Source organism: Lissotriton helveticus, chromosome 10 (assembly GCF_964261635.1).
Source record: "Lissotriton helveticus chromosome 10, aLisHel1.1, whole genome shotgun sequence".
Lineage (NCBI taxonomy): Eukaryota > Metazoa > Chordata > Amphibia > Caudata > Salamandridae > Lissotriton > Lissotriton helveticus.
In genome coordinates, this window is record NC_136071.1 from 2,355,116 (window position 1) to 2,372,502 (window position 17,387).

The following is a 17,387-nucleotide window of genomic DNA, read 5'->3' on the forward strand; positions in this document are numbered from 1 at the left end:
TGTTCTGCAGGGCAGCTTCTAGGAGCAGAGTTTGCTTTGCTGGGGTGGTCTGTCGTGCAGGAGAGGGCAGGGTTCCTTAGTCTGTCATGCCGTGGCATAGTGATCGTTCCCTCTTCGTCCTCTCTACTAAGTGCACTGTTTTTTCTTTTCTAGAGTTTGAAGCAGCTCGTAAGCGTGCCAAGAAGGCAAAGCAGGCCTTCGAGCAGACCAAGAAAGAGCGGTTTGACCGCTTCAATGCTTGTTTCGAGTCTGTGGCCACGAACATTGATGAAATTTACAAGGCCTTGTCCAGAAACAGCAGTGCCCAGGTGGGTGACTGCACAATGTAGTGAATGGTGCAACTCTGAGTCTCATGCTCGTCATTTCAGTCTTTCTCTGTCTCCATCTAACTGCCTCATCTCAGCTCAACTCACTTCAGCCTTTCCCTCTGCTCTCCCTTACCCTTCCCACCCCACCTTTACCCACCGCTCGCCCTCTGCCTCGCCCTCTCGCTTTGTGTCTTCTCAGTCTCTTGCGTTCTCATTTGTCTTGTTCTTACTTTTTTTCATCTACTGTTATCTGTGCCTTGGCCATACTTCTCTTGGTTTGTTCTCTCTGTCCTCTGTGCCTTGCTTACTTCTATTTTGTTTTTTGTGTGTTTATTATTAAATCTCTCACTTTTTTTTGTTCTTATCTTGTCCAAACAGTTCTTTCTTTATCTCTTTCTCACGTTCTCCTTGTCTCTTGTTATTTTGTTATTTTAGCTATACGCATACTCTCATTTTAGTTTTGTTCTCATTTTGGTGTTGATCTCACTGTCTCGTTCGTCTTTTGCTGGCTTTGTTTGTGTTTCTTACTGTCTTATTCCCTCATATTCCATCTCTTTTTAGATTTCTCATTTCTTACCTGATTTGATTTCCTCATGTGCTCATCAGTTTCTTGCTTCCTCTTTACAGTTCAGTTTTCTTCTGCGATCCTTTAATGTCACTATCTAGTCCTCCTCGTCTCACTGTCCCTTACTCCCAACCTTTAACAAATGATCTCTCATTTTCCAGGCGTTTCTTGGGCCTGAGAATCCAGAGGAGCCCTACTTGGATGGCATCAATTACAATTGTGTGGCTCCCGGTAAACGCTTTCGACCCATGGATAACTTATCTGGAGGGGAGAAGACCGTAGCTGCGCTAGCGCTGCTCTTCGCTATCCATAGGTAAGATGTCGCCAGTGCAGAACAGCAGCAATCCACGCTGCCTTCCAGGCAGTAGCACCCAGTGCACTGCTTGGCTGTGCACACCCACAGCACGCTCTTTGCTGTGGCGCCCCCGTTCACTGTTTGGTTGTGCCCCCCCCCCCCCCTCCCCGCTATTTGGCTGCAGCACCCCCCCTTACACTCTTCGACTGTGGCTGTGACACACTTTTGCTGTGGTGCCCGCCTGCACATTCTTTGGCTGCACCTGCTCCCCCTCTCCTGCCCCCACACATACTCTTTCGCTACATAGCACTCGGTTTGACTCTGGCGCCCCTGATCCCTCACGCGCTGTGTGGTTGCGGGGCCCCCGTCTGTTTGGCTGCAGGGCTCCCCCTTACAATCTTCGACTGTGGCAGCTGCACACTCTTGCTGTGGTGTCCGCCCACACATTCTTTGGCGGTACCTGCTCCATCGCATCAGCCCCCACACGTGATCTTTGGCTCCAGCATTCCCTTCCCATGCACGTTTTTGTTAAGGCAGCCTTAAAGGAAATCTAGGGGAGACCAAAGGCTCATCTTATTTAAAAAGGGTGGGGGGGAGACGTAAGGGGGAGCTCTTTTTGGCTAGTGTTCATATGCTTTTCTTTCCTTCCAGCTATAAACCATCCCCTTTCTTCGTATTGGACGAGATTGATGCCGCCCTTGATAACACCAACATAGGAAAGGTGAGCACAAGGGGTGGACCGCTGGCCTTGGAGGCTTTCAGGGGACCAGGGGTGCGGGTGCTGAACTAGAGTCGAACCCTGTCTATATTGGGCCCATCATCAGGAGCTAGAAGTGTTGGCGCTTGACTGGAAGTGTGGCTGTGCCATTTGGCTTTCTTCATGATGGTGGTGGTGGTGGTGGTGGTGATGACGATGATGGTCCAGTTCTCTAGGTTACTGTTGGAGGGGGAACTAGGACTGCTAATTGATGACACGTTCTTGTTCCTTCCTTGGATTACTCTTGCCAGTGGAGTCACAGGGCTGATTTTGTGAACCCTGTGTTTTTTTTTTCTTTCTGTAAGTTGCTCCATGCCCACAAGTCCTGAAATTGTGGTATCACTATCAAATTGTGGCTGCAGCAATTCTTTCTTTAAGAATTATTTCTTTTGAGAGTTGTTTCTTGTGACCTACGACTCTGTGGTGACTCCGCTGTCTGACACATGCTATAAAAAAACAAGCTGCTGGGAGAGGGAATGGGAATGGGAGGAGGATGGCCAGGAAGGACGCATCAGGCAATCTGTCTGAAAGCTGCAGGCAGAGAGCTCTGTGACTGCACCGAGCTCTTCACAAAACTAGTGGCCACCTTCAGAAAACATATAGAAACAAAGCCCTCCAATTTGCATAAGCTTCACAAAAACCGAGGCAAGCTTCCCAAAATGTATTGAAACAAAGCCGTACAAAACATCGTGCACACGGGTCACGAATCACAAACAAGCTCTTGGCATTGCTGTGGGGAGGGGGGGGGGGGGGGTAAGAGAAATGCACGGCCTGGCGGCCGTGAAAGTGAAGTGAATAATTAGGGAAGGAGAGTGCACGCTGGGGGAAGCTTCAGATGCAAGTGGGAGGGAGGCTGGGAGGGAGGCTGATTGCTTTGATGTGGACGCACAAATGGTGCCTGTGGGGGAAAAGCGCGTGCTTGTTCTCTACACTGCAGTCACTGGTTCACAGCACAGGGGTCTGATGTAGACTAAGCAGTGTCTACAGTTTGTGAAACATTCGTCAATTGTGATTAAGGCAGCATCAGTTTGCAACACTTTTTTAAAAGCATTTGAAGTCATCACTTTATTCAGTTCGAAAACGAGTAATCGGTGGACCAGATGAAAGTCATGTATGGGGCTGCACAAAACCTCACCGAACATCCCTGACAAAATGGTCAATTAAGCTGGGCAAGTAAACACATTTTAAAGGAGAATATAAGTGTACCTGGTAACATCTTGGAGAGTGCAGGCCGGGGGGGGTGCGGGGGTAAGCCTGTGGGAGGGAAGCCTGTGGGAGGCTGATGCCTTTGATGTGAGACCAGGGGGGAGTAGAAATGCGAGTCACGGCCTGCGGCCGTGAAAAGTGAAGTGAATAATTAGGGTAGGAGAACTGGCAGAGGCCGGCCGAGGGCATGCTGGGGAAGCCTGTGGGAGGGAGGCTGATGCCTTTCATGTGGGGAAATGCGCGTGCTTGTGGCACGTGATGCACGTGAACTGTTGGAAATCCGCTTTTTGAGAGCCTTTTGAGAGCCTTGGGTTTAAGTCTTGGTTTAGCGGTGGTTTAGCGGCATTAGACTCGCATATTCATTCCTGCGGAATGGAATAGGCAAGACCTTATGAACTATTTGTTATAACAACTGACAACCTGAGGACCAGTATTCTGAAATCAATCTGGTCTTCGTGGAGAGTGAACAGTCCAGACAGGTCAGGGATCAGATCATTGCTGTGTCCTCTCCAGACCAGGACCAACCATTGCTGGAGCGGCCCTGAGCCAGTCCCAGGTCTTTCTCATAGTTGTTCCCATGCAGGTCAGGACTGTCCCTTGCTGGGGCCTGGTCTGCTGCAAACCAGGACCAGGCCTCGTTGCTGGCAGTTTCTGCACCGGACCAGGACCAGGCCTCATTGGACATTGTTTCTGTTCGAGACCAGATCCAGGCCTTGTCTGACATTGTTTCTGCTCTTGACCAGTCCAGGCCTTGGTGGTTGTTCTTGCTCCAGACCAGGACCAGGCCTGCTGTTGGCTGTTTATGATGCAGGCCAGAGATGAAATATCAGAGGGCATGACGCTTCCGAACTGCGTTCCAGGACTGCCGGTGTAGTGAGCCAACAGTATCCTTGATCCCTGAGAGCTTGTGTTCCCTCACCCCCTTGTAATATACTTGAAGGCCTACTTGGATGTAGTCTTGATCTGACATCCCCCAAAACTGTCCCTCGGTGTTTGCTGTTATTCAGAGAGCCACCTTTAAAGTGCTGGTTGTCACCGACACTGTAACCTAGTTCTAAGTTCTTACTCCTCGAGCCTGAAGTCTACCAGAAGCCACTGTACGTTTTAGGTGCATCCACCACTCCGATATCAACTGTAGGCTGTTCATTTAAGTCTCCTGTAGTCTGGTACCCACAGCAGGCCAGACAGCACCTTTTATCAAGCACTCGTTCTCCACACTGGCTAACAACCAATTACGGTCATAACTGGTCTCTACCCTGTGACTGCCTAATTCACTAGAATCCACGACTAGTGTGGTTCCCATTGCCTTGTTAACTGCACACAAACATTTGTGTAAACTTGCCTTTATCACTCTGCAAATGTTTTTGGGACTTTATTTTGGGCCCCTGCTCCATTTGGCTTTTGGTTTGTTTGCTGCTCTACCCCATTGTGAGTTTCTGGTTTGTGCAGGGCTTCTGCTCCAGTGTGCTTTTGGGTTTGTGTGAATTTTAGTCTAGCTACTTCTCCACGTTATTTTTTTAACATTTTTTTTACTTGCAGATATTTAAACTGTTTCACTGCAACCCAGCTACATGGGCTCCCACACACTGAGTTATCCCACCTCACACATCCTGGACTGCCAAAAGCAATAGGGAAGAAGGCAAATGTGTCCTACGGAATTTTACACATTGTTGAATGTTGTCTCGCACCTCTGTGTAATTTAGATTAGAGAAAATGCACTCTTTAGTAAACTCCAAAACCTGCAGAGGCCTGGCGGCACGCCTCAAGTGTGCCCGTGGGATAGCATTGGAGTAGAGGAGTGTGAAGGGAAGACTATTCGTTCCTGGGTGAGAGGAAGATCATGAAGTGTGGGTCTTGAGGTCCTCCCTAAAGCCCTGCAAGCAGGAAGTATGTTTTTCAATTTCTTCTTTAAAGTCATAGCGGTAACTGGACATTGAAGTTGTTGCATCATCTATCATGTCTCACTGCATCAGAGTTTCTATTTTCTACCACCTCCTGAAGTGAACTTGGACATCTTGCTCTCACTTCTTTGACAGTATCAAGCACCTAAAGGGAGTGCCCACCTATTGGTGTGCAGTAACATTGTGCCCCTGTGCAAAACTACCCTAACCACCTTAGATACTGCCCTGCTGACACTCCACACCAAAGGATCCCAATAATTTTCTTTAAAGTGACTTCTTAGCTGGAGATTGTGTGGTTGCACGTTGCTAGGTAATGACACGTCTTAGTCTCCTAATGTGAATTACTCTTTCCATGGGGTTTGGGAAATTGTTGGCTGCATCTTATGTAGAGGTGAAACCTTGGTTGCTCCCTGTGGGTTGATCTGAGGCAAAGGTAGACTGGCAGGCGTGGGCTATGTGGTGCTGGATCATGATGCCTGTAGCTCTCATTCTATCACTGTTGCGGGTGTTTAGGTGTTGGCTGCACGTTGCTGAAGGAGGACCCTTGTAGCTCTCATTCTATCACCGTTGCAGGTGTTTCGGTGTTGGCTGCACGCTGCGGAAGGAGGACCCTTGTAGCTCTCATTCTATCACAGTTGCGGGTGTTTGGGTGTTGGCTGCACGCTGCTGAAGGAGGACCCTTGTAGCTCTCATTCTATCACCGTTGCGGGTGTTTGGGTGTTGGCTGCACATTGCTGAAGGACGCTTGTAGCTCTCATTCTGTCACTGTTGCGGGTGTTTAGGTGTTGGCTGCACGCTGCTGAAGGAACACCCTTGTAGCTCTTATTCTATCACCGTTACGGGTATTTAGATGTTGGCTGCACGCTGCTGAAGAAGGACCCTTATAGCTCTCATTCTATCACCGTTGCAGGTGTTTAGGTGTTGGCTGCACGCTGCTGAAGGAAGACCCTTGTAGCTCTCATTCTATCACCGTTGCGGGTGTTCAGGTGTTTGCTGCACGTTGCTGAAGGAGGACCCTTGTAGCTCTCATTCTATCACTGTTACGGGTATTTAGATGTTGGCTGCACGCTGCTGAAGAAGGACCCTTATAGCTCTCATTCTATCACCGTTGCAGGTGTTCAGGTGTTTGCTGCACGTTGCTGAAGGAGGACCCTTGTAGCTCTTATTCTATCACCGTTGCGGGTGTTTAGATGTTTGCTGCACGCTGCTGAAGAAGGACCCTTATAGCTCTCATTCTATCACCGTTGCAGGTGTTCAGGTGTTTGCTGCACGTTGCTGAAGGAGGACCCTTGTAGCTCTCATTCTATCACTGTTACGGGTATTTAGATGTTGGCTGCACGCTGCTGAAGAAGGACCCTTATAGCTCTCATTCTATCACCGTTGCGGGTGTTTAGGTGTTGGCTGCACGCTGCTAAAGAAGGACCCTTGTAGCTCTCATTCTATCACCGTTGCGGGTGTTTAGATGTTTGCTGCACGCTGCTGAAGAAGGACCCTTATAGCTCTCATTCTAGCACCGTTGCGGGTGTTTAGGTGTTGGCTGCATGCTGCTGAAGGAAGACCCTTGTAGCTCTCATTCTATCACCGTTACGGGTATTTAGATGTTGGCTGCACGCTGCTGAAGAAGGACCCTTATAGCTCTCATTCTATCACCGTTGCGGGTGTTTAGGTGTTGGCTGCACGCAGCTGAAGAAGGACCCTTATAGCTCTTATTCTATCACCGTTGCGGGTGTTTAGATGTTTGCTGCACGCTGCTGAAGAAGGACCCTTATAGCTCTCATTCTATCACCGTTGCGGGTGTTTAGGTGTTGGCTGCACGCTGCTGAAGAAGGACCCTTGTAGCTCTCATTCTATCACTGTTGCGGGTGTTTAGATGTTTGCTGCACGCTGCTGAAGAAGGACCCTTATAGCTCTCATTCTATCACCGTTGCAAGTGTTCCGGTGTTTGCTGCACGTTGCTGAAGGAGGACCCTTGTAGCTCTCATTCTATCACCGTTGCGGGTGTTTAGATGTTTGCTGCATGCTGCTGAAGAAGGACCCTTATAGCTCTCATTCTAGCACCGTTGCGGGTGTTTAGGTGTTGGCTGCACGCTGCTGAAGGAGGACCCTTGTAGCTCTCATTCTATCACCGCTGCGGGTGTTTAGATGTTTGCTGCACGCTGCTGAAGAAGGACCCTTATAGCTCTCATTCTAGCACCGTTGCGGGTGTTTAGGTGTTGGCTGCACGCTGCTGAAGGAAGACCCTTGTAGCTCTCATTCTATCACCGTTGCGGGTGTTTAGGTGTTGGCTGCACGCTGCTGAAGGTGGACGCTTGTAGCTCTCATTTGTGTCATTTCTTATGTGCGATCCTTTCAAGCCTCTTCACAGCTGTCCTCTCAGGCACCTCACTCTGAAGACTGCCTTTCTTGTTGCCATCACCTCTGCTCGCAGGATGAGTGAGCTTCAGGCTGTTTCTTCTAAGCCCCCTTTCTTCTCTCTGTGCATCCAGACAAAATGGTGCTTAGGGCAAGACCATTGCACCTTCCTCAAATAGTTACACCTTGATACGTATTACAAACTATTACTCTGCCCACCTTTTTCCCACCTCCACACTCTTCCAAGGAGGAGGAGAGACTCACCGTCCGGATCCAAAACGTCTTTGTCTCAACCGCACTAAATATTTCTGGGTGGACGATCAACTCTTCGTTAGCTATGTGGGTGCCAAGAAAGGCAGGGCTGTCCAAAAGCGTACCATCTCCCAATGGCTGTCCTTTTTATAAAGCTTTGTTACGCTTTAGGTAAAAAGTAGCCTTCAGTGGGGCTGTGTGCTCATTCCAGTAGAGCTACGGCAGCTACTACTGCATTGTCACGCGGAGTCCCACTCATTTGCATCTGCCAGGCGTCAACGTGGGCATCTGGGCACAGAGTAAATGAAGTCCTAGTAAAAGTTACTTATCTTCGGTAAGAATGTATTTGTAAGAGACATAGGTTGGTTATAGATTCCTCACAGCCCCACCCATCCTCCCCACTCTGTGAACTGATTTCTAGGGATAGGATAGGGACTCTTACAGGGCCTAGTTTTGCAGCGTGAATCTTTCTGGATTCACTATGCTGTGCATTATTCCGCGGTCTTGTGGTTGGGTCCGGATTCGTAGTCTTTTCTTTGTTTTTTTTTTTTTCTTAGCCCAGGTGGGCGTCGGCGTCACACCCCCTTGGGTGTATTTCCGGTGACGTCGGCATGCTTCCTGCGGAAGCTCCCACTCTTGGGCGCCATCTTCAGATTCTTTTTTTCCGCGGTCGGGTCTGGATCGTTCCCGTTTGGGCTCCAGACATTTTTGGAGAAAGAAGAAGGAAAATACAGAAAAGACGAGGAGAAGTCACCTGAAGACTCCAGGGGACTTCACCGACGAAAAACAAGCAAGGATAAGGCGTTTTCCATCGAGATCTTCGACGACCGTCGACGAACACGCGACCAGAGAGGCCCTGGACGCTAGAGGATGGACAACACGCCGTTCAAGTTCTGCCGTAACTGCCACCACAAGTACGCGCAGAAGGACCAGCACCCGGTATGCAACCTTTGCCTACCGGTGGACCACGAGAGCGGAGACTGCAACGCCTGTTCCGCCTTCACCCCGAAGACCCTTCGTGTGAGAGAGAGGCAGAGGGTAGCACACGCCGCCCTGCAGGGGAAGGCCCCGACTCCGTCACTCTACGAGCTGGGGATGTCCTCCGAGGAAGAAGACAACGCTGCCGCCGAAGACGACAGCTACACGGTCGTAGAGACCGATTACACGAAGACTTCTGACAAGGTAGGAGACTCTCCGGCCCCCAAGAACCCGAGAGACTCTGAGTCTAGAAAAATCGAGGGCAAGACCCCGAAAGCGCCGACGCCAAAAAAGGCGGCGTCCGCGACTACTCCCAGGCCCAGCGGATCCTCCGAGAAGGAGTCCCCGGCGCCGAGAGCTGCTGATCAGCAGAAAACGTCGAAAATCGTCCCCGAAAAGGATCGATCGACGAGGGAGAAAGACCCGAAACTGACGACGACGACCAGAGACCCGAAATCCGGTTCGACGTCGAAAACTTCGACTCCGAGAGGCACGGCGACGAGCCATCCGTCGAAGAGAGCGGCCGACCCATCCGACGCGGAACACGCGGCCGAGATGGAAAAGAAAAGAAGGCGCCTCGAGGCAGAAATGGAGAACATCATGCAGCGGAAGAAAGATTTCGACGCAAAGATGAAAGCCTTCACGATCCCTCACAAGACCAAGCCACCAGTGATGGAGGTGGTCGAGGAGGAAGAAGAGATCGCCGAAGTCACCGAGCAAGACCAGGACGTCGAGGTGCTCGACGACCAGGAGGAGTACGAGAATCCCTACGAAGGTTACAGCTATGGGGAGGAAGATGAGGGCAGGACAGACACTGAGTCGGCACCCTCTGACCTTCAGGAGGTAGATTACATCGATGTCGACACCGACAGCCCGGAGGAGGTGGTCGACACCTACCCCTCGAGGCCCTCGCCGCCGGACGACATCGGGGCCTACAACTCGGTGATACAATCTGCCGCAGCAGCTTTCAAGCTCAAGCTCGACGAAGAGAAGCAGAAAGCAGACTTCCTTCTGGAAACATTACTCCCAACACAAACGAGGAGCCAGTTCCTTCCAATGCTCGAGAGCGTCTTGGCTCAGGGGAAGGAAGCTTTCAGGGAGCCCGCAACATGCAAGGCAGTAACTCCCAGAACTGAGAAGAAGTACAAGCATGCCACAAAGGACCCGGCCTACATTCAGGGCACGGTCTCCGCAGACTCCATTATCACGGCCACAGCAAGGAGGAGGGCTAACGTACCCACTACCTCGGGCCCACCACCGGATAAGGAGAGCAAAAGGATGGATCTGGTGGGCAGAAGGATCGAACGGAATGCCGCGACCCACTGGCGCATGGCTAATTCCAACGCCCTGATAAACAGGCACATGTACCAAATCATGGAGGGACTGGGGCAGTTGGTGAAGGACTTGCCCCAGGATGCCAGACAAAAAGCCGAAAAGCTGATTGAAGAGGGGAAGAATGCGGCAAATTCTTGCCTTAAGACGGCCCTGGATGGGGCAGACACCGCCAGCAGGCTCATGATGATGGGCGTCACGGAAAGGAGGCACGCCTGGCTCAGGATATCCGGTTTCAAACCGGAGGTGCAACACAGCATCCTGAACACACCGTTCAACGGCAGCACGCTTTTCGGACCAACAGTTGATGAACAACTCAGCCAACTGAAGAAAGATAACGAAACAGCAAGATCCATGGGGGCATTGCAGTTCAGAGGGAACAAGAGGGGCACCCCGTCACGGAGGCCCGGCGGGAGAGGCGGAAACCAGCCAGGTACATCACACCAGGCTTTCCAGCAAACGCACCAGGCAGACTCGCAGACTCACCAGGGTCATCAGAAGCAGCCCTGGCAGTACCAACAAAGAGGCCAGTCCTTTCGAGGGAGAAATGGACGGGGGCAAAATAGAAGAGGGGGCCAGCAGCCCACCTCCAAGTGACTTCAAAAAACTCCGTGTGCCCGCCCGCAAAAAAGAACCCAGGGGGCAGCACGTACAGATGGGTCAAGACAAACTAGACACCTACGACCACAGGACACCAGTGGGAGGAAGATTAAGATACCACCTCCAGGAGTGGAGAGAAATCACATCAGACAAATGGATCCTCAACATTATCCAATTCGGATACTGCATAGAGTTGGAGGGGAGGCCAACAAGCAAAAAACCAAAAAGGAAACCACTAGCAGGCAAACAGCTACAGTGCCTTCAGGAAGAAGCAAAAGAACTCCTGCAGAAGCAGGCCATAGAACGGGTACCCTTCAAGGAAAGAAACACAGGAGTATACTCAACGTACTTCCTGGTACCAAAAGTAGACGAGACAATGAGACCCATTCTCGATTTAAGATTCATGAACAAATTCATAAGAACGCAGAAATTCAAAATGACCTCCCTGCAAGAGGTGCTCCCACAATTGCAGATCGGGGACTTCATGGTCACTATAGACCTCAAAGACGCATACCTGCACATCCCAATGAACAGAAAGCACAAACACATGCTCAGGTTCACCGTCGGAGAAAGCCACTACCAGTTCACGACACTGGCCTTCGGTCTAAAATCGGCACCAAGAGTGTTCACAAAGTGCCTCGCAGCAGTCGCAGCGCACCTAAGAAGGCAAGGGATACACGTATACCCTTACCTGGACGACTGGCTGGTGAAAGCAAACTCATATCAGAAATGCAAGCTGCACGCACATACAGTGACCAGCACGCTCATAAACCTGGGGTTCTCCATCCATTGGAAGAAATCATCAATGGAGCCAGAACAAGTGAAGATCTTCCTGGGAGCACAGATCAACACCTTACAGGGCAAGGTGTTCCCCAGCGAGAAGAGGGCGAGGGCGCTGGTGAAGGAAACTCGCCTCTACCGGAAGGGACAAGCTCGGACAGTGAGGACTGCGAGCAAGATCATGGGGATGATGGCATCATGCATCCACCTGGTACCGAATGTACGACTCCACATGAGACCCATTCAAGAATGGCTACAGGAGCAATGGTCACAAGCTACAGGCAGTTGGGAGGATCTAGTGGTTGTAACGCACGAAGTGCAGAAGGAGATGACATGGTGGACCATGGAGAACATAGCAAGGGGAAAGCCTCTAACGCCCCCAACGCCAACAGTGACCATCACCACAGACGCATCCCTGAAGGGATGGGGCGCTCACATGGAGGAGCTCAAGGTGAGAGGACTGTGGACACCGACGGATGCCACAAAACACATCAATTACTTAGAGTTGAAGACAATCTTCCTTGCACTGAAAGCCTTCCAGACAAGACTGTACAATCACAAGGTGTTGATACAAACAGACAATACCACTGCGATGTTCTACATCAACAAGCAGGGGGGCACCCAGTCAGCCCCGCTTTCAACGCTAGCACAGGAGATATGGAGGTGGGCAATCCCTCTCAAGATAGACCTGCTGGCCATACACCTGCCAGGGAAGGACAACATACAAGCAGATTGGCTCAGCAGGCAGACTTCAGCATCCCACGAGTGGGAGCTCAATGCTCAGGAGACAAGGCACCTATTCGACAGATGGGGAACTCCATCGGTGGACCTGTTTGCCACACGCCAGAATGCAAAATGCCGAAACTTCGCATCCAGGCAGCCCGAGGAGGGGTCACTGGGGAATGCCCTATGGATAGATTGGTCAGGGACATTTGCCTACGCCTTTCCCCCGATACCACTGATGCACAGAGTACTGAGCAAGTGCAGAGCGAGCAACATGACACTGATACTGGTCGCACCACAGTGGGCGAGGCAGACATGGTACTCGCAGATCATGGAGATGACACAGTGTGCACCCCACAGATTCAGCAGGAGGAAAGACTTACTCTCCATGCAGAACGGAGAGGTGCTGCACCCAGAGCCAGAGAGCATGAGCCTAGTAGCGTGGCTCCTGAGGACATAGAGTTCGCACATTTAAGGTTGCCAGAAAGTACACTGAAGGTCCTGCGGGAGGCAAGAAGGCCTAGCACTCGGAAGTGCTATGGGGCGAAATGGAAGAGGTTCACAATATGGTGTAGACAAGAAAGGCTTCACAATAAAATGAAGAGGGACTCCACAGTGCTAAAGTACCTGACGCACTTGCTAGAGAAGAACCTTAGCTCATCCTCCTTGAGGGTTCACTTAGCAGCAATAGTCGCCTACACAAGGGGTGAAACGTGCAGGAGTTTCTTCACATCACAGGTGGTGAAGAGATTCCTAGAAGGGGCGAAAAGGATCGCACCGCCCAAGCGGGTGCCGCCACCGGCATGGAACTTGAACATAGTCCTAACGGAACTCATGAAAGAGCCCTTTGAACCGCTCCACAAGGCGTCCTTAAAGATGCTAACTATGAAAACAGCTTTCCTGGTTGCAATAACGTCCCTACGCAGAGTAAGCGAGCTTCAGGCTCTGACGCTACAAGAACCCTACATACAAATACATAATGACAGGGTTGTGATGAGGACTGACCCAAACTTCATGCCGAAGGTGGTATCTAAATTTCACATGAACCAGTCTATACAGATACCGAGTTTTTTCCAAAAACCAACAACTGCGGCAGAGCGAGCTCTGCACACCCTGGACGCCAGAAGGGCAGTCATGCACTACATCGAAAGGACGAAGGGACACAGGAAGACAAAACAGTTCTTTGTGTCATTCGCCAACAGTTACATGGGAAAAGCAGTAACCAAAAAGACCATTGCACGATGGATCGCACAGACAATCCAACTCTGCCACAAGCGGGCAGGACAAGAGCTAGCAGAGGGGACACGTGCCCACTCCACTAGGAAAAAGGGCGCTACAATAGCCTTCCTGGCTAACACACCCATACAAGACATATGCCTGGCGGCAACATGGGCTTCGGTGCACACGTTCACGAAGCACTACTGTGTGGACATACAGATGAACAAGGAAGCTCAAGTTGGACAGAAGGTGCTACAGCACATATTCAATACCCAACGCTCATCTTCCACCCAACCGCCACAGAAATGAGAAACCGCTACAAAATCTATGCACAGCATAGTGAATCCAGAAAGATTCACGCTGCAAAACGAATAGTTTTCTTACCTGTCGGTGTAGTTTTGCAGCTTGAAGATCTTTCTGGATTCACTAGCGAACCCACCCACCTCCGCCAGAAAGATGAGGCTGGAGAGAGAAGAGGTGGTTAACATAAGAAAGGATATTTAAGAAGTACAGAGCGGTAAAATACCAACTAATTAGAACATTGCCATTACTTCGGAAACGAAAGAAACACGGAAAAAAAGAACCCGAAGATGGCGCCCAAGAGTGGGAGCTTCCGCAGGAAGCATGCCGACGTCACCGGAAATACACCCAAGGGGGTGTGACGCCGACGCCCACCTGGGCTAAGAAAAAAAAAAAAACAAAGAAAAGACTACGAATCCGGACCCAACCACAAGACCGCGGAATAATGCACAGCATAGTGAATCCAGAAAGATCTTCAAGCTGCAAAACTACACCGACAGGTAAGAAAACTATTCGTTCTGGCCCACCAGTGGTCAGTGTCTTTCATGGCTCTGACCTTCTGGCGTGGAAAGTCGTGACAGAACTGACAGTGCGCTGGGGCGCCGTCTAAGTAGGCATCGCAACTTCATCCCAGCGACGGGCACGGAGTCGACCAACGCCACCTACTGATGCACAGGGTACTGCTAAGAAAAAAAGTCTCCGGATCCAGTTTGACACCTGGGGGTAATTCTAAGGTAAGGAATCTATACCCTATGTCTGACAGATACATCGTTACCAAAGGTAAGTAACTTTTACTACAACTTTACTCTCAAAACACAAAATAAATTTAGATACATTCCAATAAAATGGGTAAAAAATAAATATAGATAAATATAGATGGAAATGTTAAAAAAAAAAAAAAAAAAAAACTGGAACCCTATGTATAATGCACCTCTTTTCCTCACTGAGATGCTCTCCGAACAGCAACTTTCCCTGTCCCGCAAAACACATGTCATCTGTTGAGGGCAGAATAACCGATTTCCTCTCATGCTGGGTGGAAGACACATCTGACAAGTTGGTTTTAGATGTCGACCAGCACTGCTCCCGGCTCTAACTCCACACAACCCCACCCTATACATATGCCCGCAGCAACAAACACCTCTCGCTCCTTCAGAAAGAGCATGGCCCCTTAAATAAGGGTGCCCCTCCAACACCAGGGGAGCACTATCTTCCCTCTGCTTTCTTATACCCAAAAAGGGCATCTCTCTCATGACGATCCTTGCCCTCAGGCCCTTCAACTGCTGCACGCTATCAGAACATGTTTACACGAACGCTCTGTAGGATGTGATCCCCCTCCTCAATCAGGTTAGCTTCGTGATGGTGGTCATCCTCAAGGACTCGTACTTTCACATGCTAATCCAGTCTGCTCATTGGCGTTACCTTCGCTTTGTGGCAAGTAGACAACACTTTCAGTTCAAGTTCTCCTTTTCGGGGTCACCACTGCTCCAAGGGTGTTTAAAAAGTGCCTTGACGTGGTGGCTGTACATTGGCAAAGAGAGGACATTCAAGTGTTTCCCTTCCGTGACTATCGGCTGATCATGGATAGCAGCAGGCTGCAGTGTAGTGATCTTTACATGGGTTTACAGGAGACCAGTAGGCTGGACTCGCCCCTGATACTGCAGTGGGTCCTCCCCCTGAATCGTCCATGGAAGAGGATGCTTCCGCTGCTGTGGTCATGAGAGGTGCAGCTGAGGTGCCTGATTTACAGGAGACCAGTAGGTTGGACGCGCCCCTGATACTACAGTGGGTCCTCCCCCTGAATCGTCCATGGAAGAGGATGCTTCCGCTGCTATGGTCGTAAGATGTGCAGCTGAGGTGCTGGATTTACAGCTACCATCTACGGAAGTTCATACTAACGTTCTAAGCAATGTTTTATAACTTAGGCAGGCTTCCGCCGAGCCGTTATTGCTGTTCAGTAAGACTCGGACCGACACAATAACTGACACTGGACCTAAGCCTTATTCTTGCCCACCAATGAACAAGCAAGCACCCAGGCACCCTGACTTCATGACTCAACACCCTTTGCCAGAAGGTCCGTGGGCCCAAGCTTGGACTATGAGGGTTAGCCACAACCCATTCCCTTCCAGACAACCTCCACCCCCCCCCCCCCCCCCCCCCCACCTTTTAGACAGGGAGTCTAAGAGAGTTGAGATATTCAGGAAGCAAATGTTTTCATCAGCCAGCCCAGTCCTCTGGTCGGTCGGTCAGTCAGTCAGTCAGTCAGTCAGTCAGTGCAGCTGTTTGCTTGGAAGCTATTCCCCTGCTTCATGGAATATGGTTTGCAAGATCTTGCCAGCAGCCGAAGGGGATTTTCAGACCAACCTGGCTCAAACCATCCAGGATGATCAGGATGCAGCCAAATATGTAATCCGGTCTGGACTGGACTCTATTGATTGCTTGGGCAGAGCAGTCTTGCATAGATGACCTCCACGGGTTTCTTTGGTGATGTGCAGGTTTCACTTAAGAGTATACGTTTTGACAGATCTTGCCTGTTTGAGTCGTCCACACTAGAACACTTCAAAGAAAACGGTCAGGGCACGTTTCTCGGGCTTCTTTACTTTTTCAGGCCTCGCCATCTCTGTTTAATTCAGACTGTGATCAGATTTTTAAAAGGTTTGACACACATATTCTCCCCCACCAAAAAAACCCTTTCTGATGTCGCAGTGGGATCTTAATTTGGTCCTCACATTCCATATATACAATACCTTTGAACCGATGCACATCTGCTCTCTGCGTTTCCTACCTCTGTAGACTGTGCGGTAACCTCAGCTCGTTGCATGAGTGAGCTTCAGGCTCTCGGTGCTCCGGCCTGCAGCTCCTTTTTTCCAGACAAACTGGTTTGAGGACCAAAGCAGCCTTTTTGCCTCGGTTGTGACTTCTTGTCAGGTAGAACAATCCATTACTTTTCCAAAGTTCTTTGCTCCATCTCATTAGGAGGATTAGGAGAGACTAACGGCTGGACCCCGTTTTTATAACTGTGAGAAAGGGCCTCTTTTCACTACGTAGCTCCCCACATTTTGCCTGTTTTTGTTTTCAATGTAGTGCACAGGATCCCTGCCTACCCGGTTCCCTGTGCCAGTGCTCCTTCCCTAAAGCAAACCCCCAATTGGTGCTTCTGCCTCCTGTAAGCCTCTAGTAAGTGGTACCCAGGGTACCAAGGGCCTGGAAGCTGAAGAGGGTCCCTTGGGACCCACCTCACTGGAACCATGCCACTGCCCTTTCAGCCTGCATGCCCCAGAGAGGGAGAAAACAACAAGGTCGACATGGCACCCTGTCTGGGTGCCATGATGGCTACCACTGCCTGACACATAGGTAAGTTACCCCTCTAACGGGCGGCACAGCCCTAAGGCAGGGTGCACTATACTACAGCGGAGGGCATATCCGCATGAGCAAATATGCCCCTACAGTATTGGGCCCCATTATCTAATATTGTAAGTGCCAATGAAGCCATGAGAAGGTTCTTGGGCTGGCAATGAGATAACTCGAGTTCCACATCACCGTGAGGGCTTTACTGAATAGAGGAGTGTTTGGTACCAAACTACTCTTTTCAATGAAACTGCACTGATGCCTGTGTGGGATTTATTGTACCATGTACCCAGAAGGCACCTCAGAGGTGCCCCCTGAATCCCTACCAACTCTAGTATGGTCTCTGGCCGGCTGTAGGCAGCCATCCACCACCAGACACGTTTCTGGACCCCTGGGTATAGAGCCCCTGCTCTCGGGGACCAGAAACAATGCACAACGTGGGCAGAGGTGCCCTGTCTCCTCCCACAGGATGGGC

At 50.4% G+C, this 17,387-nt stretch overlaps 1 protein-coding gene across 1 annotated transcript in view; it reads left to right on the forward strand.

The window, feature by feature from the left end:
• The window catches only part of SMC1A (structural maintenance of chromosomes 1A), a 202,992-nt gene that overhangs the window by 180,646 nt on the left and 4,959 nt on the right, over nucleotides 1-17,387 (forward strand). Inside the window, exons 21-23 of the mRNA XM_078664500.1 lie at nucleotides 154-308; nucleotides 1,035-1,186; nucleotides 1,820-1,889. Coding sequence (XP_078520626.1) covers nucleotides 154-308; nucleotides 1,035-1,186; nucleotides 1,820-1,889 — 377 coding nt within the window. The remainder of the gene's footprint in view (nucleotides 1-153; nucleotides 309-1,034; nucleotides 1,187-1,819; nucleotides 1,890-17,387) is intronic.